Source organism: Rhinopithecus roxellana, chromosome 9, assembly GCF_007565055.1.
Source record: "Rhinopithecus roxellana isolate Shanxi Qingling chromosome 9, ASM756505v1, whole genome shotgun sequence".
In the NCBI taxonomy this organism is placed as follows: Eukaryota; Metazoa; Chordata; class Mammalia; order Primates; family Cercopithecidae; genus Rhinopithecus; species Rhinopithecus roxellana.
In genome coordinates this window covers 60,025,237-60,047,498 of record NC_044557.1, presented here as the reverse complement: position 1 = coordinate 60,047,498, position 22,262 = coordinate 60,025,237, and the positions used below count along the sequence as shown (strand labels likewise).

General features: G+C 51.2%; 1 protein-coding gene across 1 annotated transcript; it reads left to right on the top strand.

Moving 5' to 3' along the window:
- The first annotated feature begins 1,485 nt into the window (after nucleotides 1-1,485).
- On the top strand, nucleotides 1,486-20,699 carry GDF6 (growth differentiation factor 6). The gene is made up of 2 exons (XM_010375067.2): nucleotides 1,486-2,910; nucleotides 17,524-20,699. The coding sequence occupies exons 1-2, from the start codon at nucleotides 2,505-2,507 to the stop codon at nucleotides 18,483-18,485; spliced, it is 1,368 nt and encodes a 455-aa protein (XP_010373369.2). The 5' UTR covers nucleotides 1,486-2,504; the 3' UTR covers nucleotides 18,486-20,699.
- The last annotated feature ends 1,563 nt before the right edge of the window (nucleotides 20,700-22,262 follow it).

The window sequence follows — 22,262 nt, the reverse complement described above, 5'->3', positions numbered from 1 at the left end:
GAGAGACATTGAAGGCAGTGGACTTGGTTGTAAAATGTTAAGTGACAAGGGTGGAATCCATCATAATATCTATCCCTGGATTGCAATAATATGAAAAGGATATGTGCATAACAAGTAAAGAAGGAGTGGAAGGGAACCCAAAAGGTAAAAACATTTGGATTTGTTGTAGTGGCAAGAATCTGAGAAATAATTTTTTCTTTCAGTTTCATCTCCGTTTATTTTTATTATAAATATTAATAAGCCATTTTAAAGCACAGAGAGAGGAGGGAAGAAAATGTTACAGTTAAAGCACCTTCGAGTATAAGGTCTCGGAACTTGACAACCTTGAAACCAAAACTAGGGGACATAAGTAGAATTGGGATAGTGCCAGAAGGGGCATCCATGGAGACCAAAGGGAGAGCAGCCAAGCTCAATAGCCCAGTGGTTAAGAGGCCAGACTCTGGAGTAGTGTGACCCTGGACCTCAGTTTCCCTATCTGTAAAACAGGCATAATACAGCACTTATTTCAGGATTGCTGTGAAGATTAAGTAAAATAATATTGGTGAAGGGCTTCAAACCATGACTGACACACAAGTTCTCTGTGGGTGCTTGCCGTTACCTGAAGGAGGCCAATGTCCATGGTGGAGGGCATATCCCAGACCTTAAGGAAGTGAAAGGAATGAGGGGAGCAGCGCAGTAAAACTCCCTCCCCCTGCAGGCTGTCATGTGAGTGGTCCCTGTAGGACAGAAGAGGTGATGAAAAAGAAAAGGAAGAAGGGGGAAGAAAGTGAGAGGGAGGAGATTAGAGAGACTGGGAGCACACACAGAAAGTAGATGGCGGAGGAAGCAGCCACCTAAGATCAAGTGGAACCATAAAGAGAAGAAAAAAGCAAGAACTGAAATAGAGAAGTTGGGCCAGGAATGACTGTCTATGCTGTAGGGGGAAGAATCTTGGGCTTGGGGTGGGAGCCTGGATTCTGTCCCTTGCTGCATAATCTCTTGGCAGAGTGGCCTTGGAAAAGTCACTTATCTCCATTGAGTCTTTTTTTTTTTTTTTTTCCATCCGTGAAGGTGAAAATAGTCAACGCCAACCTCACAAAGCTGTTGGCACGATTAAAGGAGGGTACTATATGGTTGGTGCCTGAGCACCCAATCAATACTCAGGGAAAGTCTTCTGTCCATAGCAGTCCAGGGCAGAGAACTGTGGCAGACAGAAGCAGCGCTACGCTGCCTCGCCTTTCAGCGTGCAGGCCCAGGAATGAGCGAGGCAGTGGGCGGGGAAGACAGGCACGGGGAATCTGGGGACAGATAAAGGAAACTCGTGATGGGGCGAGGCTGGGCTGAAGAGAAACAGATTGGGGTAGAGCTGCAAAGGGAGGGGTCCACTGGAAGCAGGGTGAGGCCGGGAAGAGAGAGGGTGGGAAGACAGTGTGAGATGGGAGGGCAGTGTGAGAAGAAAAGCAGGCTGGGGAAAGAGGGATTGGAATGCAGAAGGAACTTGGGGAAGGAGGAAGTCCTGCAGGCGGGAGGGAAAGAAGAGAGGGAAAATGGGGATGCAGTGGAGGCGGGGGACAGGCCGCGAGAGGGAGAGGATCCCGGGAGCCGACGACGAAGTGGAGCAGCTAAAGTCTGCGTCAGAAGAGGTTGGGGACTGCGAGAGGAGAGGCTGGGGCCTGCAGGGGAGCGCAGCAGCTTTTAGCATCGATCCAAACTCTAAAGACTCGTGGCCTTTGCCTGACCTCGAGGGTCGGGAATAGACGCCTGTCTTTGTGGAGAGCGATACCCCACCGAGAAAACGGGGCTGTTCCGAGCTGGGCCCTGGGCCTGGCCCACGGAGAGGCTTCTCTGGCTCGGGGCTGGCCCCTGAGGGGCACGAACGGCAGGCCTGGCGGTTGGGGCCAAGGAGGGAAGGTACCACCGCCCCGAGGCAGCGCGCAGCCTGCAGCAGAGTTGCCTGCCCCAAGCCGTCTCTGGGGGGCGCCGCCGCCGCTTCCCTCCTCCCGGGCCGCTGGATCCCAGGAAGGTGGAGGCGGCTGGCGGGGACCGAAAGCCGGGGCCGCGCTGCGGAGGGACCGCACCTCCGGGAGTTCGAGGGGGACCCTGGCGAGGTGGGCCAGCCTCTACTCCCCCGCCACCGGCCGGCAGCGCCCGCCTTCCCCTGGTCAGCGCTTGCGGCCCGCGCCGCGCGCACCGCCCGGCAACCCCGCGCGCGTCCCGCGGGGGCGCTGCGTCTTCCTGCCACACCGGCGCACCGCGGCCCCTCTCCCCCACACCTCCGGCCCGCACCACCCGGCTCTCCTCCCACCCTCCCCACCCCTCTTCTGCCCTCCCTCCTCATTCCTCCCCTCCCGGCGAGGGGCGGGAGGGGGCGTGGCGGGGCCGGGGTTTGTGTGGCTGGGACCCGGCTCCTCGCACTCCGAGTCCGCCCGAGGAGCCGGGCCCCGGCCGCTGTCCAGCCACTCCGTGTCCCGCGCGTCCTGCGCTGCCGCCACCGCCTCTTGGGGAGACGCAGCCACTTGCCCGCCATGGATACTCCCAGGATCCTGCTCTCCGCCGTCTTCCTCATCAGTTTTCTGTGGGATTTGCCCGGTTTCCAGCAGGCTTCCATCTCATCCTCCTCGTCGTCCGCCGAGCTGGGCTCCACCAAGGGCATGCGGAGCCGCAAGGAAGGGAAGATGCAGCGGGCGCCGCGCGAGAGTGACGCGGGCCGGGAGGGCCAGGAGCCACAGCCGCGGCCTCAGGACCAGCCCCAGGCTCAGCAGCCCCGGGCGCAGGAGCCGCCAGGCAGGGGTCCGCGCGTGGTGCCCCACGAGTACATGCTGTCAATCTACAGAACTTACTCCATCGCCGAGAAGCTGGGCATCAATGCCAGCTTTTTCCAGTCTTCCAAGTCGGCTAACACGATCACCAGCTTTGTAGACAGGGGACTAGGTAAGTGGCAAAGAAGACGCTTCCCCCTGGAGCTCCGCAGCCAGGGCGCTCTTCCCGCCGGAGGCTGCATTTGTGAATTCCCTTCCCACTCTGGACACTTCCCTTTTACTTTTCTTAAATTGTTTTTCTCAAGCCCGAGTAAGTTTCTGAATGCGGCTGCAGATTCTATTCGTCTCTAATCCTCCTTTCCTTCCCCCCCTGCTTTTTTTCTCTCTCCCTTCTTTCCTTCTTCCTCTTTTGCAGAAGGCGGCGTGGTTGCCGCTTGTCTGGTGGCTGGTGGGGGAAACGAGGAGGAAGGGAGGCAGCAGGCGGATGAACCCGGCTGGAGAGGGGCCGGGATGGGGACTGATGGAATCGGTGTCTCCGATACTGGGTTCGCAGTTCAAGGCCTGAGCTGCTGGGGCAGATCTAGGGCATGAGAGAGCCTTGGAAAGCCCTGGGCAAAGCCGGCACTAGCGAATCCCACAGTCTGAGGAGCTAGTCCACGAGTGGCGTCGGGCAGCCCCTTGGTCCTGACGCCACGCGGGTTCTCGGTTGGTCCCCGTGCTGGGTGCGGAGGTGGTCAGCCGGGCTGTAGCCCTGCGCCCTCCGGCTTTTTTGCTCCAGCGTGGCGCTCCCGGCTGCTCCGAGGCCTCAACCCGAGTGGTTTCCGCAGATGCGGAGCAGCAGTTGGGCGGGCCGGGACAGGGACGGCTAAGTTCGGAGGTTGTGGGTACTTAATACACAAAGGTACACCGGTATGCCCATCCACCTTTCTCAGCCAGGCGACGTTCCTCTCTCTGCGCTATTCCTGGGGGCTGGTGGGGGTCGGGGAAATCCCTGGTACCCTCTGTGGAGGCGCCTGCATGTGTGGGTATCTGCGGAAACCCTTGCGGCCCCTTCTGGTCACCGGCGTTGATCTGCAGCGTGACCAGTGCCCTCAAGAAAACCTCGCACCACCTCTGGTCCCAGAAATAGGGAAGGATCCACAGGCATCGGAAACTCAGCTTCTAAAGGAGAGAGACAATAATGTGGAAGGAGACAGGAAAGGAAGGGAGAAAAAGGAAAGGAAGGGGAAAGAGAAGGAAGAAAATGAGGGGATAAATGAGATTTAGGCAGATATCCACTCCTCCATCCTCCCTAGACTTAGCTCCATAACTTTGACCTGCTCCCAGTTAAGTGGGGTTGCCCAGAAACCTTGCAGCGCTGGGGTTCGGGGTTCGGAAGCTGCTTCAGCCACTGCTACACTTGGTGCTCGCACATCTCCTAAGCTTTTTAGAGCAGGCTAAGGGCGCCCGCCCCCCTATCCCAGCCCCAGGCTCTTCCCCGGCTCCAGTCCCCGCCTCTCACTCGTAGTCGCGCTCCTTGCTCCAGGGTCCTGCCCGCGTCGGGTTAGCCGCTGCAGCCCGAGGTCAGCGAGGTTCATGAGCTGCTGAAAGGTCCAGAGGGCAAATTAACGCCGGGTATTTTATGGTGATTTTAGGACTACTAAAGTCACCTTTGCAAAGACACGTGGCTTCTTCGTAGTGGTGCAACTGAGTCCCTAGCTTCCGTGTTGCCCGCGCAGCTCACCTACCCTCCCCAAGACGCACGCCTTGCTACAGTTGTTTCTGTACCTCCAAGTCCGCTGTTAATCGTGCACTTTCTGTACTACACTTGCGGAAGGAGGCTAAGGAAGCTCAGAGAAGACTGCTCAAGAGGCCCTTCCTCAAGAGAAGTCCCAGAGGCCTAGGCTGACCAGCGGTTGGGCGCGGATTTTCTTTGCCCGGGAATAAAGTGGCAAGAATCTCCGCCCCTCCCCCAAGTGGGCACCCTAACTGGTTCGCTGTGCCCTGTGAGTTTGGCACAGGACCAAAAGACCCTGAGGGCTGTTCGGAGGTGTCTCCGGAAGCCTGTGGCATTCAGACAACGGTTGGGGAGAAGTCTTGGGGGGCCCCAAATCCGGCGTAGACGAGAAATCACTTTACCCTAGTTTGCCCTGTAGCTTCCCCACCCCCACCCCCACCCCCGCCACTGCGCTGTGAGCCCCGGATCCTGGAGATAGAGGAGGGATTGCATGTGCACCCAGTCTGGGGAGGCCTCTGTTCCCCAGCCAAGGCCTCCAGACTAGCAGGACCAAGATCCACAAGGCCCGCTACAACCCCGGAATGCCGTCGAGGGCTGGGGATGCGGATGCGAGCGGTCCACAGCGGGAGGAGACGCTGCATGACCACCCGGACCGCAGCTTCAAAGGCGCGGTCTCCTCGGCGTCTCCAGGTTCCCAGAAAATGCGAAGAAAGGCAGTTCGTTGACTGGGAAGGCGGTGCGGCTTGCCGCACGCCGCGCGGGGGTGAAGGAGTGCGGAGCCGCGGGCAGGAGGGGTGCGTAGAGGAGGGGATGCGTTGCTGGCTGCAGCCCCAGCTTGATAAAGGGAAAGCCTCACTTTCCCTCTCACTGATTTTGATTTGATGTGTCACCGGCGGTGACCTCAGGCTGGACCTTCCGGGGCTTGCTTAGCATCGGGCCCCTGATTGGAGTGTTTCAACTCAGCGATCTAATTGAGGGTTCATGTCATAACACATCAAACGGTGTCTCGTCTCCCGTGATGGAAGGGACCCGCCAGCCGCGCATCCCCGGCTCCTGGGGAGGACTTCCGCCCCTCTCACATGGGGCTCTTAACCGCGCCAAACCCCCTAAGGTCCCCTCCCCCAAAGCGTGGACAGCCTGGCGAGGAGGAAAGAGCAGCGGCCCGCCTAGAGCTGGGCCAGCTCCGCTAACTTGCCGCCTCGCCTGAGGGATGTTTAAATCGCCGTCGAGTGGGGCTGGCCTGGCTCGGAGGAGCCAGGGGTCCCCCAAGGGGAGGAGCGAAGGAAAGAAAAGGAGCCCCGAAGCCAGTCCAGGAGGCATGGGCGACATGCTCTGTAAAAAGCCTTCCGTACCCGGAAACCCCAAAGTTACACCTGAAGCCTATGGTTGAAAGTGGGAGAGCAGGCATAAACTCTGCCCAAAGTGAATGAAGAACGCTTTAGGTTTATAAAGAAAGCAAGTTCTGTACTACCCCATCCCGGGCCACTTCTCCCTATCCTCCAGGAGGAGAACTTATTGCAATAACAACAACAACAACAGCAACAACAACAACAACGACAACAAAAACCTAAAACAGGTCCCTTCTTTCAGTATGCTCTCCAGACACCTAGGAGTAATAGTAATCACGATTTATTGAAAATTTACTGTGTACCAAGTATTGCACTAAATTTTGTTACATGAATTATTTCGCTTAGTTATCACAACTACTTCCTAGGAAAACGCTATCATCACCACGTTTTATAGGTGAAGTAAAGAAGACAGAGGAGTTAAGCAAGTTGCTTGAGGTCACACAGTTAGTGAGAGGTGGGGCTCATATAAGATTCAAGACCCTGCATGTATAACTAGAGCACTGTGTAGATAATTTAAGGGGTGAGGTGGTTTCTAATGGATGGTGACAAGAAGCGGAAGACAAAAAATGGAAAGATTTCCCCCCAGTCTAATAATTTGTCTGCAGTCACTTAAGACCAAGTTAGGAGTGTGAGTGAAACTAGGTGTGAGGGTCTGAATTTTGGTGTGCCTTGCTTCTTCCTGTTCTTATTTTAGCAGAGGCACAAACCATGTTATCCCTGATTTTAAAAAATGCTCTTATATTGTGCTTTTAAAATGATGTTGGATCCATAAGCGTGAGAAGGTGTGTGCATATGTGTTTCAGTGCCATCATGGGATGAGAACGGACAAGGTTGGTTATGGTAAAATTACAATTTGCTCATGAAATGACTCATTAAAAGGCTACTAGTCCTGGGGCCCTGGATCCCCAGCCCTGGGGCCTGAGAAAGCCAGACAATTAGTTCTATGAATTCAGCAGGGCTGAGAGAGAGAGAGAGAGAGAGAGAGACTGACTCAGACTTCAGTTTATGTAGTGAAAAGTGCCACATAATTTCAACAAGGGGAAAAAACAACTCTCAAGAATGAGAGAACCAAAATAAGTCTAAGACTATTACTGTGAGTTAGGTTTCCAGATTACTTTGAAATAAGAATACCCTTTACTTTTTTCTTGTTGTAATAATACTCTCAAAAAGGAGGCAGTAAGGAACAGATAAAAATCAAAACGAGATGGGAACATCCTTGAAGAACTTGATGCCCTAGAAATAACTGTCAAGACAGTTTGCCACTGGTTGTTTGTTGGCTTCTCCGTTCACCTTCTGGGTCGTGATTATCAAAGGGCAGAGCAGGACCATTCTGGGAATAGCCTGGCTGTAGGTAGGGCATTCAGAGAGTTGCGTAGTTCCCTCGCGATTGAAGTTCATCTGGTACCTCATGTTACGCAAAACAGCGGGTTTCTGGGTGGACCTGGGCCGCAGAGTGGTGTAATCAACTCGGCAGTGTTTTTGCCGGTACCCTGTTGTCGTTGGCAAACCGAAAATGAAATATAAGCAGGGAAGTATTTTAATGGGGACGGAGGGAATTCACAACTGTTAATTATTTGGTGACCTTGTATTCGATTTGTTTGAGTCCCTTATAAAAACACTAATGCAGACCAGACGGCCAAATGAGGAAGCTGGGCAGAAGGTTCCAATCTAGGCTTTATTTCCCCGGAAAGAGGGAACAGCCTTGGAAAAGGTTTGCTAAGCGTTCAAGTGTGTGCGTGTGAGGGTGCGCCTGCATGGGCGCGGACACGGATTTTGCGCCACCGTCCAGGTTCAGGGTCCTCCTCCAGTCAGGTGAACTGGAAGGTCCTGCAAAAAGCCCGGGGGTAAGGGAAAGAAGTCTTAAACTAAAAGTTAGTGTTGCTTTTCTGGTTCGAATAACTAAGGCATATTTAAGGCCACAGACCAAACTCTTAGCCACTGACTTGCTGTTAAACATCAGTTATTGCAGTTCCAATCCTTAAGGCCTTAAGGTCTGCCTTACAGGGAAAAGCAAGAAGATTCTAAAAAGAGAGCAAGAAAGACCACCTAGTATGTTCTACAGCGAGAGCGCAGGTTGCGCAGGGATTCTTGGCGAGTTTCCTTGGCAAAGGAGGCTAATCTGAGACGGACATAGCGTTTTCCTTAACGCGGGAGGCTCTCGGGCCTCTGGGAGTTTGCGCGGTGGAGTTGCCGGTGGGGGAGGGGATCTAAAAACTTGCTCAAACATCCTTGTGGTTTCTGCGCATTAAAAGAAAAAAGTCACTGAAACCACAGATCACGACAGGCCTTGCGAATCCCTCTTCTCCTCCCTCCCGACCCCCCAATTCAATCAGGACTTGAAAGCTCCTCTTTCCGACCGGAGAGGATGCGTGTCACCTGGACCCGCGGGGAACGCAGGGCACTGCATCGGAGGCCCTAACACCACATGTTTTTCTTAGCTGGAGTCCTTGGGGTTCTTACACACCTCCTCGAACGTGGTGACGTCTTTCTGGGGCGGTGGAGGAGAAGGAAGAAGGGAATGAGATGGAGAGGTGGAGAGGAAGAAGGTATGATAGAAATAGGGCAGAACAAGAATTTTTGTTTCCTGCTAGGACTACTGCGTGCACCAAAGGCCCCAGAGCAAATCAACAATAATCCTTGGGCGCTTTTAAGTAAAAGGAAGGGCATTAGTTCGATAACCCCTCGGGTATTGAATAACCCGGGTCAAACGACGCTCTTTGGACCAGGGGACTGAATCGAGCCGAGCCCTCGAGGTGTGGAATGCCGGAATGTGGATTCACAGTGCCATTCCGTTGCTTGACATCCCTCCATCCCCCACCCCAAGCCCTGACTGTTTATTTTTAAGCTCAAAGTCTGTTAAATAGTATCTCCTGTTTACAGAAATTAAATAGGTCCTCCTTGGACTAATGGGTTCCAGGGTTGCCGTTCTCTGCCTTCTAAGACAGTCCATTAGCATTGCTGGGGACTGAGGGTTGGGTCTACTTGGGGTGAGGGGCTGCAAGAGCTTGGAAGGGGCGGGCGGCGGGCGGCGCTGGACAACGTTCCTAGGGAAGCGCGCGCTGCGGCGCTAGTGGCCCCGGCGCCTGGGGGCGGGGCACGGTTTAGGGACCCGAGAGTGGGCGTGAAAGAGGCGAGGGGCGGGCCTCTAGCCCAGGCTGGTTTAGCCTGGGGAGAGGGGCAGAGGGCGGGAACAGGGGCAGCGCAGGGGATTGGCTTTAGTGGGGTGCGGAGGGCATCCCTGAATAACTTAGGAGTTCAGGCGAATCGGTGCGCCTGCTTTTCAAACCTGGCTTCTAGGCAAATTGGTCCAGCTCCCACTCCACTTCTCAGCCCACTGCCGCTCCGAAGCTCAGTGTGGAGGGAAATTAACTAGGAATAGACTAAGGCCCACGAATCTCATTTTGCTAAATTGTTTCGAAAGTCAGACCTATATGAACGCCGCAGACAGAGATTGCGGCTCTCCCTTCCTCCCAGGCTGCACCCGGCCCAGCACCTTAAAGGGCACAGCACAGCGGTTTCTCCCGCGCACTGAGTCCAATATCCTCCCCGCGACTACAAGCCAGTTTGAACCCTCGTCCCCACCTGCAACCTCAGAACTGGTCAGGGAGCGGAAGCCGCATAAAATGGACACCCTTCCTTCTACTTTTGATTTCAAAACTTAAGCCAAGCCTCCCTGTCATATTCCAGCTCCGATGGCAGCTTGAGGATTCCTCCATTTCCGCTCCCCTAGCCTTCCTGGAGGACCTGGTTGCTCCCCTGGGCTTCCGGGTGACTTACCGGTCGACAGTGCAGGGAAGGCCGCCCCTAGCCAACCCCCCAGGTCCGGGCCCCAGGTGAAGGGCAGGCCCCGTGCGCCGTCGCAGTGAGATGGGGAGGGAGGGAGGGCTCACTGCGGGAACAGTACGAGAGCTTCGGTTTGGGTTTCATCTGTAGTGATGCCAAATTAAGATTTGAGCCGCTGTGGTCGGGAGCCCAGAATGGGACCCCGTTGAAAAGAGAAGTACAGTGAAGTGTCCTTGATCTCAGCTTTGCCTGCCTGGCCCTTCAAGAGAGCACGCGGCCATCAGGGTCATTAACTAAGTTCAGGAAAACTACTTTGTAAATGAATCTGTTTCATCCTCTAAAAACAAAAGGAGTTTCCCTAAAGCGCCTTGGAGCTCCTGATGCGGTGATCAGCACTCAGGGGAGAGGGCTCCTCTCCAGTCATCACTGCTTGTCAGAAACAGGCATCTTAGGGTTAGAGCTAAGGCCATTAAAGGCCCTGCTGAGGTCCCGAGGTGAGGGGTGTGAAGCTGTTTTCAGTTGAGTGGGATTCGAGGATCCCCTTTCTTTTCTTTCTCTCCACTCTCATTCATTTGCCTCACTTTGAGCCAGCGCTTGCTATACCGATACTGGGATTTCTCCAAGGGATCCAGGCAGGCCACCAGAACCACTTAACTTGTGGAGTCTACAAGGCCCAGGTCCCTCAGGAAGAGAAGGGCCTACATCTGGAGGCCTGAGGGAGAGAGTGGAAAAGCCTCTCCAAGACTCCATGGAAGACTCGCCTTGGACCCCTCTGGTCTTTGGAAGGAGAAATACAGGGCAAGCTGTTGGGGAGGGCTCTGGGGAAGCCAAGAGACATGAGAAAAGCTGGACTGGTGAGTGTGCAATGAGAAGGAACACACACTGAGGACAGACCTGCCAATGAAACCTTCCTTCAAAAGTGACAAGCACCACAGACCTAGCCTCATGCTGCAGCCCAAGGGGTCCTCCATTGCAGCCCTCCCCATCAATATGTGTCTGGCCCTTTGTACAGTGAAGATCAGTAACATCTGCCTCTCTATCCCCACCCCAGACTGGCCCTGTGGTCAGATTGTGCCCCCACAAAAGGATACCAAAGCCGGGAAAGAAAAAGATCCTCAGGCCTCTCAGGGCTGCACTGCCAGCCTGGGAATCATTTGGGTTAGCACAAGCGCTGTCACTGGCCTTGACCCCTGCAGAAGAGGAAACCTGCAGGAAGGGCCTGATCCTTGATGTGGTTGGGGTGGAGGTTGTCTATTCACCTGGCACTGTGGGAGGGACAGCAGTGGTGATATGGCCTCACAGGACTGAGAAGAATCGGGATGATGAGGTGATGCTGCAGCCTCCATGAGCCTTGACTTTCACTTGACTTAAGATAAGCAGGAACTGGAAGCGTCTTCATCTTTCCCATGGTTCCTAGCACCTTTCCTCCACTCACTTCTGGAATCTTGTGGAGACACCTGGACCACAAGGATTGAAGTCCAGAGAACTGGATTTCAAAGGAAGTCAAGAGGAGGACAGGTGCACCTTCCCCTAGAAGATGTAAGTAGTTACAGAAATATTGACTGCATTCATTGAACGTTTCCACGTACCATGCACATCCCTGAGTACTTTGACTCTGACCTTTACAATGATCCTGCAAGGTAGAGGTGGTTCTCTCATTTTATAGCTGAGGCATATGAAGCTGGGAGAGATTATGTGACCCAGTCTACCCAAGGTCACCCAGCCACTAAGTCACAGATCAGGACTCAAATTTATGTCTCTTAGACTTTAAATTCCTATGCTCGTTCCACATCATCAGTAATGACTGACATTTGCGTTCAGAAGTCTTTCTTTCACACCTTATCTCATTTGCACCCCTCTGTAGCCCTGTTAAATTTCCTTATAAATTCTTTCACAAGTCCAATCATCAACATTCCTTCTGCTGAAGGAATGACTGCTGCAGTTCTGCTGAAGTGAGTGACTCCTGTCGGCACAGGGAGCATCGAAGAGTTTCTCAGGGTTTCTACAAGGCACAGAGATCAGGGCTAGGATGTCTAGGGTGGTGGCACAGATACTGGAGCCAGACTGCCCGCTCTACTACTTAGTATCTTGAGCCAGTTACTCAAGCTGTCTCTTTTAGTTTAGAATGATGGCTGTCTCAGAAGTGATTTTGAGGATTAAATGAGTTACTACAAGTTGAGAATTTAAATCATGCCCAGCACAGATTTAGTGCTACATCACTGTTTGCTCTTACGATTATATGCTGGGGGGTCAGGCATGAGTACTGGGGTTAAGAAAGAGCACCCTGGAAAGGGTGAGTTGTATGGATTGCTTCCTGAACTCACATCTCAGTAAGAATGCTAGCAATGCATCAGCAGCTTGCAAAGCTCAGATCTCAACAGAGGCCTGACTCAGGATGAGTATCTCCTCAGGCACACAGATTCCCCTTAAAGCCCTTCACACTCCAGGGGGAAGGGTTGGTGGCTCATTTTTATTCACCCAGTACACCTGGCTCTATTTCCAACCTGATGGACTTTGCCCCCTCAGTGCAGTGCTGAACGTGAGAGACCTAGTTGAGAAAATGACTCCAAGCCCAGTCATGAATTTTGAGCTTGGAGGTCTTCTTTGTAGTAAAGAAAAGAAAAGAAAAAAATCCTGGGGGAACCCAGCCCACCTTGATTACATTGATGATGAAGTTATGTCCTATTTCCTGGCTGCCTGCCCAAACAGGACCCTGGTAGAGAGGCATGGCTGCAGGACTGGGATCAGGGCACTTGGAATTAGGACCTTCAACACCTGTTCCTTTGCTAGTTTCAAGACAATGGGCAAGATACCTCTTAGAGTTTCAGTTTCTTCATCCATAAGTGAGTATCACAGTAGGCCTGACCTTAGACGTTCGCTGTGAAGATTCAGTGAGAGAGACCATTAAAGCTCTGAGCACGTGCCTAGCACAAAGGTGGTGCCCTACAAGCGCTCAATGCTGCTGCTGGCTCTAAAATGAGGGGGTGAGGGAAAGGTGCCTAGAGTTTCTCTTGCAAAGATGGGTGATTCTCCCTGCCTGGGGGTTGGGGATAGGAAGTCCACTATCTTCTCGACTTTCTGAATAGTGGCCTAGTCGCGGGGCCTGTGCCTCCGGAGAACATGGCTGGAGGCGTGGCGGGACGTCTGACCAGTAACTATCGGGGTCACTGCGTACTCAGAGATGTGAGCCAGATGCGCGCGGAGGAATCTCGTGGAGCCCAGAGTCTGCCGTGCCAAGAATCCTGCAAATCTGGAGAGCTGGAACCGTGGGTGCACAGCCAGGCAAGTGACAAAATCCAACTAGGACTCTCAAAAGTGACCTCAAACTGAGTATATATCTCAGAGATGTCTTGGGAAAATGCAATGCTGGGCCCTTCCCACCTCCAACCAAAGGAAGTTTCTGGTTTTTGGAAACCCTCTACAGGCTAGCTTAAGGAAGTAGACCCCAGCAGAAGGCACTGGGGCTGGAGTGGGCAGGCTGGAGTGGGCAGGCTGGAGTGGGCAGGCGCACAGTGTCCTGCAGCTGCGTGTCGTTCCCTCATGCCGTCCTCCTGGGGCTGAGGTTCCCCAGGCGTCTGGCCTTTGGCATTGCGGGCATCTTCTCTTTCTGCTCTGGAGTTTGCGACTCCAACTTTCTCCAACCACGTACTGTGACCGTGAACAGATGCCCTTTTCCTTTCTAAGCCAGTTTCCTCATTTAAAATGGGTGCAATGGTACTTACCTTGCAAATAGGTACCATTTCTTCTCTTGGTTTTTTTTTTTTTAATTAAAATTTTATTTTATATTCACCCTAACTGAAAATTTGTACCCTTTGACCAACATCTCCCCTCTTTTAAATTTTTCCTAAATTCTACACCAGAAATATATGTTTGAGGTGCTTTCAGCCTTTTACCAACTTGTTGACCATTATGAAGGAGTATCTTCTAATATGCCACGGTTTGTTCCTTCCTTCTTATTTTTCTCTCTTCCCCCTCCGTTCTCTATGCACCTGCCAGGGAAAGAAGATAAGCCCAAATCCAGCAATTGTAACGGGAAATGTTTGTATGTCTAATATTCAGCAGACACTGTTAGCAGAGGTGTGAATAAGCTATAACAAACCAGGTTGATGCAAAGTAAAAGGGAAATAAAAAGTTTCCACCATGTATTTCTGGTCAATTTCAATTTAAGGACCCAAAGCATAGGATTCACTCCCAGGATATGGGAAAGTGCCACAGATTTTGAAGTGATAAGTGCATTTTTTTTAGTCAAAGGGGTGGGAGAGAGGATCATTTGATGACATCAGTCTTCATTTATACAAGACTTAATGGGAGAGGAGGCTTGTGGAAGGGAGTATGAAGGTCTGGCTTTTTGCCCACAGATGGCTCATAGCAGCTGAGCCAGGCTCTGTGATGCCAGGTCAGCAGGCAGCAGGGAAAGTGTCTTCAGGGTAACAGTGCATGGTGTTATATTCACTTCCCAGATTGGATGCCTCCTCTGAGCTATTTCTGTGATGCAGGTTTAGACAGGTGGGGAATGTGGTCTGCAGGGGAGGTGCACAGAGGAGCCACCTTCTTGGGTCTTCTGTTTAGGGGTTAGAGGTACTGGAGACCCGGGGAAAGAACTTGTGGCTGAAAGGATAAAAAAATGGGGGTGGTTTTGGGGGCCAGAAATGGGCTGGGAGAGGTAGAATTGACTCGGTCCTGGTGAGTACTGCCTTAGATGCTGCCCTGGCCCTACGCTTTACAGCACTTTGTTTGGTGCTCCTCCCTACTTGGTTGTGAATTCAAAGAACCTAGAGGACAACCCCCACTTAGATCAGTGGTTCTTAGAGTAATTCCTTGGATCAGCAGCATCAGAATTATCTGAGAGCTTACTAGAAATGCAAATTCTAGACCCTACCACAAGCCTCTAGAGCCAGAGAGAATTTGCATTTTTAGCCAGTGCCTATGAGATGCTGAGGATTCAGATTTAAAGACCACTGCAGATTTAGTGGCTTTAAGAGTCACTATTCCAGGCCAAGCTCCAGATACCGGGGCTGTAGAATTCTTGCCCAAATATCCCTAAGCTCACTTCCAGGGTCTGGACAGACTCTTCATCCATTCAGTTCCCCCGAAGGTAGATCACAACACTGATGTGTGCACCTGTGAAACTGCACAGCTTTAAGCTGTGAGCTGGAGTGGCCACATGCACACAGGTGAGGCCCCTTGGAGTAGGTGACAGAGCTGGTGTAGGAAGAGAACAGAGAATTAGCTGAAGTCCCATTTGCATTCTTGCACTGAAACCTGGAAAGGGTAGGGGTGGGCTGGTCTTGCTGGAAAGATCATCAGAAATCCTAAGGCTGCAGAATCAGTAAGAGCTCTTTCTCTATAGATGCTTGCCTCAGTTTTAACTCAGCTGTGCAAATTAATCATTTATTGGCCCACATATATATTTTTTAAAAGAGTAAAAACAAAAGCAGGCTGATTCTCCCATATTGCATGAGAGAGAAATAAATCATAATTCTTTACACCTGACTAATACACTGCAGCCAGTGGCAAACCATCTCAAGAGTTGTGTAAGCAAAGATGGAAATGATTTCCTAAGGGAGCCTAGATTTTATTCCTAGCAAACCCTGCAAATAATTTGGACTCTTTCCCCCTTTTCTTATACACTGGCCACTTCTGGTTACTTTTAGACTCTAGTGCCTGGACTACAGTGGAGAGGCAATGGGGCTTAGGGGCTAAATGCTCCAACTCTGAATTACATAGACATAAGTGTGGCTCTTAGCTTCATCACTTTCTAGCTGTCTGACTTTTGGCAATACCTTAATTTCTCCAATCCTTGGTTTTCTCATCTGTAAAATGAGAATAATACAAGTAATTACCTTTCAGAACTGTTCTGTGCAGGTGGATATAGATTAGAAATATGTTATCCCTAACAACATTTAGCTAGTGCAGCAAGTGCCTTAGATTTGTTGCTCTCATCTCATCCCTAGTTTGGGGAGAGAGGCAGGAAGCCAAGCTTAAGGCAGTAGGTCCAGAGATCTGGGTGGTGGCTGAGCATTGTCAGACACAGGTTTCTTTGAAGGAGAAGAAAGTGTGCTGAATTCCCCCTGATTTTAATGTGACCCTGGTCGGTTTGAAGGTCTTGGCTTCCATAAATCAACTGCCTGCAGCAGCTTTTCCCTTTTCACCTCTCTAACCCTTCCCACACCCCATCTCAGGTTGGGGCATGTGTGTAAGAGTGAACCAGCCAATGCTACGGTCAGCCCCGAGTACAAACTGGGTGTGGCTGAGGCTCCAGAGCCAGCGCCCCTGGGCTACATCTGGACTGGTACAGAGGCTTGGATGCTGGGCCCAGTGACACTTTTACTATTGAAATCGACCCAAACTTTACTAGCTTCTGGGGAAGGCTGGGGGCTTTGGGGATTTTTGTATTTGCTAGGTTGTAAATATTTTATGGGAAGGCAGCCCAGGAAAATCTGGTTAGCTTTCCGCCTTGCACATTGAAGTGGAGTTGGCTTCGTGCACAAATGTGTCAAAAAAGAAGTCCAGTTTTGCCTTGGTTCTGAAGAATTTGCCTTGGATTTTAAAAGCCTGTTATACTCCCCTACCTCACCTGTCCTAAATTTCTTTTTCTCACTTATGACCAAACCTTTTATCTTCAGGAATAGTTGCAAAGCGGGAGAATTTTAGATTGGAAGTGGGAGGAGAGATGGGAAAGTCTCTCTCTCTCTCTCTCTCTCTCTCTCTCTCTCTCTCTCTCTCTCTCTCTCTCTCTCTCTCTCTCCCTCTCTCTCTCTGTGTGTGTGTGTGTGTATCTACTTGTCCCTGGCTGAGGTTTTCTGCCTTCCAGGTATATATTTTTCTCATTGACTGCAGGATGTTCTCAATGGATAGATGCAAGGTGTGTTTGTTCACTTCTCACCCCCTGTCCCCAATACTTCTGAAACTTCATGGCTGTTTTGTTTGTTGTTTAATGATTGGTGAATACATAAATAAATCCCTCACCAGCTCTTCATTCTGCCTGCACTGTTGGACCCACCCAAACCGCCTGATGGGCAGCAATGTTACCCCAGACTAGTGAGTCTAAACTAGAACTACACCTTTAAATCATCTTGGAGTTAAAAAAAAAAAAAAAAAAAAAAAAAAAAAAAAAAGCAAACAATAAACAAAACCCCATGCCCAGTCCTGTCCTTAGACATTGACTCAATAGGCTGAATCAGGCCCTGGCCCTGGAAGTTTTTCAGTTCTCCAGGACATTTTAGTGAGCCAGATTAAGACTCACTGCGGTAGAAGTTTCCCACTTAACCGACGGGCATGTGCTCCAGGTCAGGCATCGCCCTAGGCACTGAGGGGAGCAAGGGGGACTATGACATCGGCCTAGCTCCTGTGGGCTGGTGAAGGCGGGCAGAGTGTTTCTGGGAAAGGCAGACTACTAAGGAGATAAAAATAAACAAGGTAATTGTAGATAATCCTAAGTACCGGGAAGATAATCAAGCCAGTCCTCTGATAGGGACCTGGAGAGGCTACTTTAGATCAGGGTGGTCAGGGATGGCTACTTGGAGGAGGTGACATTTGAGACGTGAACGAGCACCAGCCAGCCTCCTCCTCAGCCTGGAGGAGGCCTGAGGGAAGCACGGCCCAGGCTCGAGACCACAAAGGGCACATTAGTGGTTACCAAGCCTTTTGGGGGGAAAACACGGTAGGCTGCCGCCGCCTCGCCAGCAGCCACCGACTTCCGCCCTGAGAGTCCGGAGCTGACCCGGAGGAGGGGGCCTGCCCTGGCGCCCCCACTTCCCCGCGCCATGCACCAGCCAGATGGGAAGCCGGGGTGGTCAGGCCCCGGGCCGGGCAAGCTGGACTCCCCGGCCGACCTGCCCCCACTCCCCGCCCTTTTCCTCCCGGGGCGGCCGAAGAGCACCGGGCTGATCTCCCCCTTAAGTGAAACTGACTGTAATTATTTTTTATCTCGCAGACGATCTCTCGCACACTCCTCTCCGGAGACAGAAGTATTTGTTTGATGTGTCCATGCTCTCAGACAAAGAAGAGCTGGTGGGTGCGGAGCTGCGGCTGTTTCGCCAGGCGCCCTCAGCGCCCTGGGGGCCACCAGCCGGGCCGCTCCACGTGCAGCTCTTTCCGTGCCTTTCGCCCCTGCTGCTGGACGCGCGGACCCTGGACCCGCAGGGGGCGCCGCCGGCCGGCTGGGAAGTCTTCGACGTGTGGCAGGGGCTGCGCCACCAGCCCTGGAAGCAGCTGTGCTTGGAGCTGCGGGCCGCATGGGGCGAGCTGGACGCCGGGGAGGCCGAGACTCACGCGCGGGGACCCCAGCAACCGCCGCCCCCGGACCTGCGGAGTCTGGGCTTCGGCCGGAGGGTGCGGCCCCCTCAGGAGAGGGCCCTGCTCGTGGTGTTCACCAGATCCCAGCGCAAGAACCTGTTCGCAGAGATGCGCGAGCAGCTGGGGTCGGCGGAGGCTGCGGGCCCGGGCGTGGGCGCCGAGGGGTCCTGGCCGCCGCCGTCGGGCGCCCCGGACGCCGGGCCTTGGCTGCCCTCGCCCGGCCGCCGGCGGCGGCGCACGGCCTTCGCCAGTCGCCATGGCAAGCGTCACGGCAAGAAGTCCAGGCTACGCTGCAGCAAGAAGCCCTTGCACGTGAACTTCAAGGAGCTGGGCTGGGACGACTGGATTATCGCGCCCCTGGAGTACGAGGCCTATCACTGCGAGGGTGTATGCGACTTCCCGCTGCGCTCGCACCTGGAGCCCACCAACCATGCCATCATCCAGACGCTGATGAACTCCATGGACCCCGGCTCTACCCCGCCCAGCTGCTGCGTGCCCACCAAATTGACTCCCATCAGCATCCTGTACATCGACGCGGGCAATAATGTGGTCTACAAGCAGTACGAGGACATGGTGGTGGAGTCGTGCGGCTGCAGGTAGCGGTGCCTTTCCCACTGCCTTGGCCCGGAACCAAGGCGGGCCAAGGTCCACCTTGCAGGAGAGGCCTGGCTGCAGAGAGGAGGACGAGGAAGCTGGAGCTGGGGGAGGCTGAGGGCGAGGGAACAGCCTGGACGTGAGAGCCGGTGGGAGAGAGGGAGCGCAGCTTTCCCAGTACCTTCTACCTGCCAGCCCAGAGGGAGATACGGATTTTGACACCTTGCCTGGCCACCCTGGAAAAGCAAGCCAAGGAGGATTTCTTTGTTCTGGGTGTGTGTGTGTGTGTGTGTGTTTTCTCTCTCTCTCTATTACTGTGGCTTTGGATTTCCTTGTGTGTCTTACAGCTTTTGGTAGAAGGGGAGGGGAGAGGAGATGCATACCCGTTTCTCAACTGCTCCATGGATTGAAAAAATAACAGTTTAAAAAGGGAAACAATGTGGGAGGAAGAATCACCGTTGACCGCGTCTTGGTTTGGTTGGTTTTTACTGGTGTAAAGAAGGTGGGGTCTCTGGCCATCTCATAGCCCATGTCTTGTGCCCTCCCACACAGAAAGTGTTAGATAGGGAAACTGGCAAAAGGAATAGTTAAATCAGGAATGGTACTGCCTATAGAAGAGCTTTGAGAGAGGTGGGCCCATGAGTGCTCCTCTCATCCATTTGTGTACTCTGGGAGTTTACCAGCTTTGCCCTGGCCTCTTCCAGTACCAGGAAGTGGCAACCTTCACCTCACTCCTGAGGGCCCAGGTCTCTGCCTTCATTGTTGCTTTTTCTGGTAGGGGCAAGGGAAACTGGTATGGATGGAATGACAAGAATTAGTCCAAATGGAACCCCCTGAAGGATAATGAGAAACCACAAGGCCTGCCTCTGACTGGGGCTGACACGGAGGTGCATTAGCCCAGGCTGGAGGTAGCCCACCCAAATGCCCTTTCTGATTCTAATTGATTTCTTTCAACAGAATTTGCCAAAATTCAGACATGCTCTTCTAAGGGGAAAGTGATTTCCCGGTTCCAAAAAAATGGGCAGGAGTGGGGAACAAAACAAGATAAGAGCTACAAAGGAGGAAATAGGAACCAAGAAGTAGAAGGAGTCCCATCAGGAGGGAAGATGGTGGGCCTCAGGGAGGATGGGGATCAAGGGACAGGCCAGGAGCCAGGAATGGGGAAGGGAGGGATGAAAGAGGACACAAGTCCCTGTCTCTGAAGTTTCTTTAAAATCTAAGTTCCCTCCCCTCTCTTTGACATTCCAGAAAGATTACCAGCCAGCAATAGCCCAGGGCTCCCCCAAAAGAATTGTTTCAGATTGTAATTATCAGTTAGGCAATGTTTTTAAAACTTAGTAATGAGAAACTGTGAAAAGAGCCAAGTGTTACATTGAGCTTGGGGTGGGAGATGGGGAACAGGCAGTAAGGAAGGAGACAGGGGTGGAATTTGTCTTCTGGGAGGAAGCTAGAGAGAGTACAGAGAAATTGAAATACCCATTCCCAGATAGTCAAAAACATGAACTTTCCCCCAGCCTGCACCAGTATTGTTTTCAAACATTGCCCATGAGTAGGCCCTTTGAAGAGTTAGCTTCTTCCTCATCTTTGACTATAAAGTTGTTTGATCAATGGAATTTGTACCAGCCCTTAAAAAGAGTTTTAGTTTTTCCTAAGTGATTTTGCTGTCTTCCAATCTAAACCTGTTGCTTGTTTGGTTCAGAGAACTACAAACTGTCAAAGAAAGGGTGGGGATGATAAGAAATACTAATATAAAAATGCTAAGTGAAAAAAAGACTTGGCCAGGAGAAATAATTTAAAATGCACATTTGCTTTGGATGCACTGTTGTTCTGTTAAGGCTGTATATATTTGTTTATTTAAGGTGACTGAAAGTGCAAAGAGGAAATGGACAGCATGCAATTCATCCTAATGTACAAAACGTTATATGCACTCAAATGTTATAATTTCTAATATTTTTAAAGTTTATATTCGAGTTGTACAAAGTTAAGCATTAATTGGATATTTCATTTTTTCATAATGTTATCATTTCCTTAAATATTATTACAAAATTTTAAGTCTGTCTAATGGAGAGTTTTTTTAAAACTGTCTACCTCATATAATACAAGTATTTACGACACCAAAGTTACCAGCGGTCAATTAATAATCAAAACATTTTTTACAGTACACCTTTCCTGGATGATACACAATCAAATGCTATATTATTAAATGCATTTTTCTCCTTAATAACTCAGCCTGGTTTATATGGATCGATTTAGAAAAATCATTTTCTTAAGGAATTATTGTCAGAGGTAGTTCGTTCCAGTTTGGAACTGAATGTCTGAAAACAATCTGATGATTTAAAAAATCTATCATTTAGTGCATTACACTTTTTCTTCCTAACTCTTCAATAACTCCTTTTTCATGACATTTTTATTCACTAGAATAAAGCCAAATCCTTGTCAGCTATTAGACCAGAATCCAAATAGAAATTGGATTATTTCTTAGTTTCTTTAATGTTGAAAAAACAAAGCAGTAATGTTGAGGTAAGAAAGTGGTTACCTAAGTCAATCAAGATGTCAGTGTAATTACTCTTTACATTTGTGGCACACTGGAGCCAGAAGACACAAATGTTTTTCTGTGATTGCTGTGAATTGGGGAACCCACGTGTGAGTGTGAGCACTCACTCTACCACTCATGATGTTATTCTACATGTGTCATCTCATTTAAAACCCTCAGAGGTAGATATTATTATAATCCCCATTTTACAGATGAGAAAACCAAGGTGCAGATAATTTAAGTAACCTGCCTGTGGTCATCCAGCCAGGGAATTGTAATTAGGATTTAAAATTAGTTCATTTAGACTCTAGAGCCTGAGGAGTTAACCACTGTACAATTCTGTCCCCAGGTCATCTACCTGCTCTCTGATTGGTCCCCAAATATCCACGTGGGGAATGTGCAGTTAGCTACAATCCTTAGGGTTGGTCAGCTGGCGGTGGAGGAGATGGTACAGGGGCCAGCAGCATTGCCTGAAGTTTTGGAGTGTGTGAATTGTAACTGCTGGCTTAAGGGCAGCTGAAAAATGGGTATGAGATGCAAAACTCCTTGAATTCTTAGCTTTGGGTTGGCCCTGTAAACTTACAGTTTAAGCCATTACTGGGCTTTGACTCTCTACACTTTGCTGGGACTGCCCTGGGTGTGATTTTTATGAGTTTTGGTTATCAGCACAATAGTCAATTTACGAATAGGTCATGTTTCAAAAGACTGGTTGCAAGTGGACCCTTAGAACTAAGAAACATTTTCCCGTGGACACAGTGATCGTTTGAATTTCCAGGTCATTTTGCAGAAACTTTTTTTTTGAGATGGAATCTTGCTCTGTCGCCCAGACTGGAGTGCAGTGGCACGATCTCCGCTCACTGCAAGCTCCGCCTCCCGGGTTCACGCCATTCTCCTGCCTCAGCCTCCTGACTAGCTGGGACTACAGGCGCTCACTACCACGCCCGGCTAATTTTTTGTATTTTTTAGTAGAGGCAGGGTTTCACTGTGTTAGTCAGGATGGTCTCGATCTCCTGACCTCGTGATCCGCCCCCGTCGGCCTCCCAAAGTGCTGGCATTACAGGCGTGAGCCACCGCGCCCAGCCAGTTTTTGCAGAAACTTTATTTACCCAAATGGAAATTTTTAACGAAGCAATTTTGACTTCTGGGTTTTGAGAGGACATAATCACCCGGGAAAGTGGAAAGAAGACTCTTTTCTGAGTGGAAGCTGCTTTTGAAATAGTTGAGAATTCTTGGCATTTTTGCACCAGTCT

Bases quoted from the DNA above. Each gene is read 5' to 3' on its own strand.
- GDF6 (XM_010375067.2), top strand. From the start codon at position 2,505: ATGGATACTCCCAGGATCCTGCTCTCCGCCGTCTTCCTCATCAGTTTT. The intron at 2,911-17,523 runs GTAAGTGGCAAA...TTTATCTCGCAG, and splicing joins CTTTGTAGACAGGGGACTAG to ACGATCTCTCGCACACTCCT.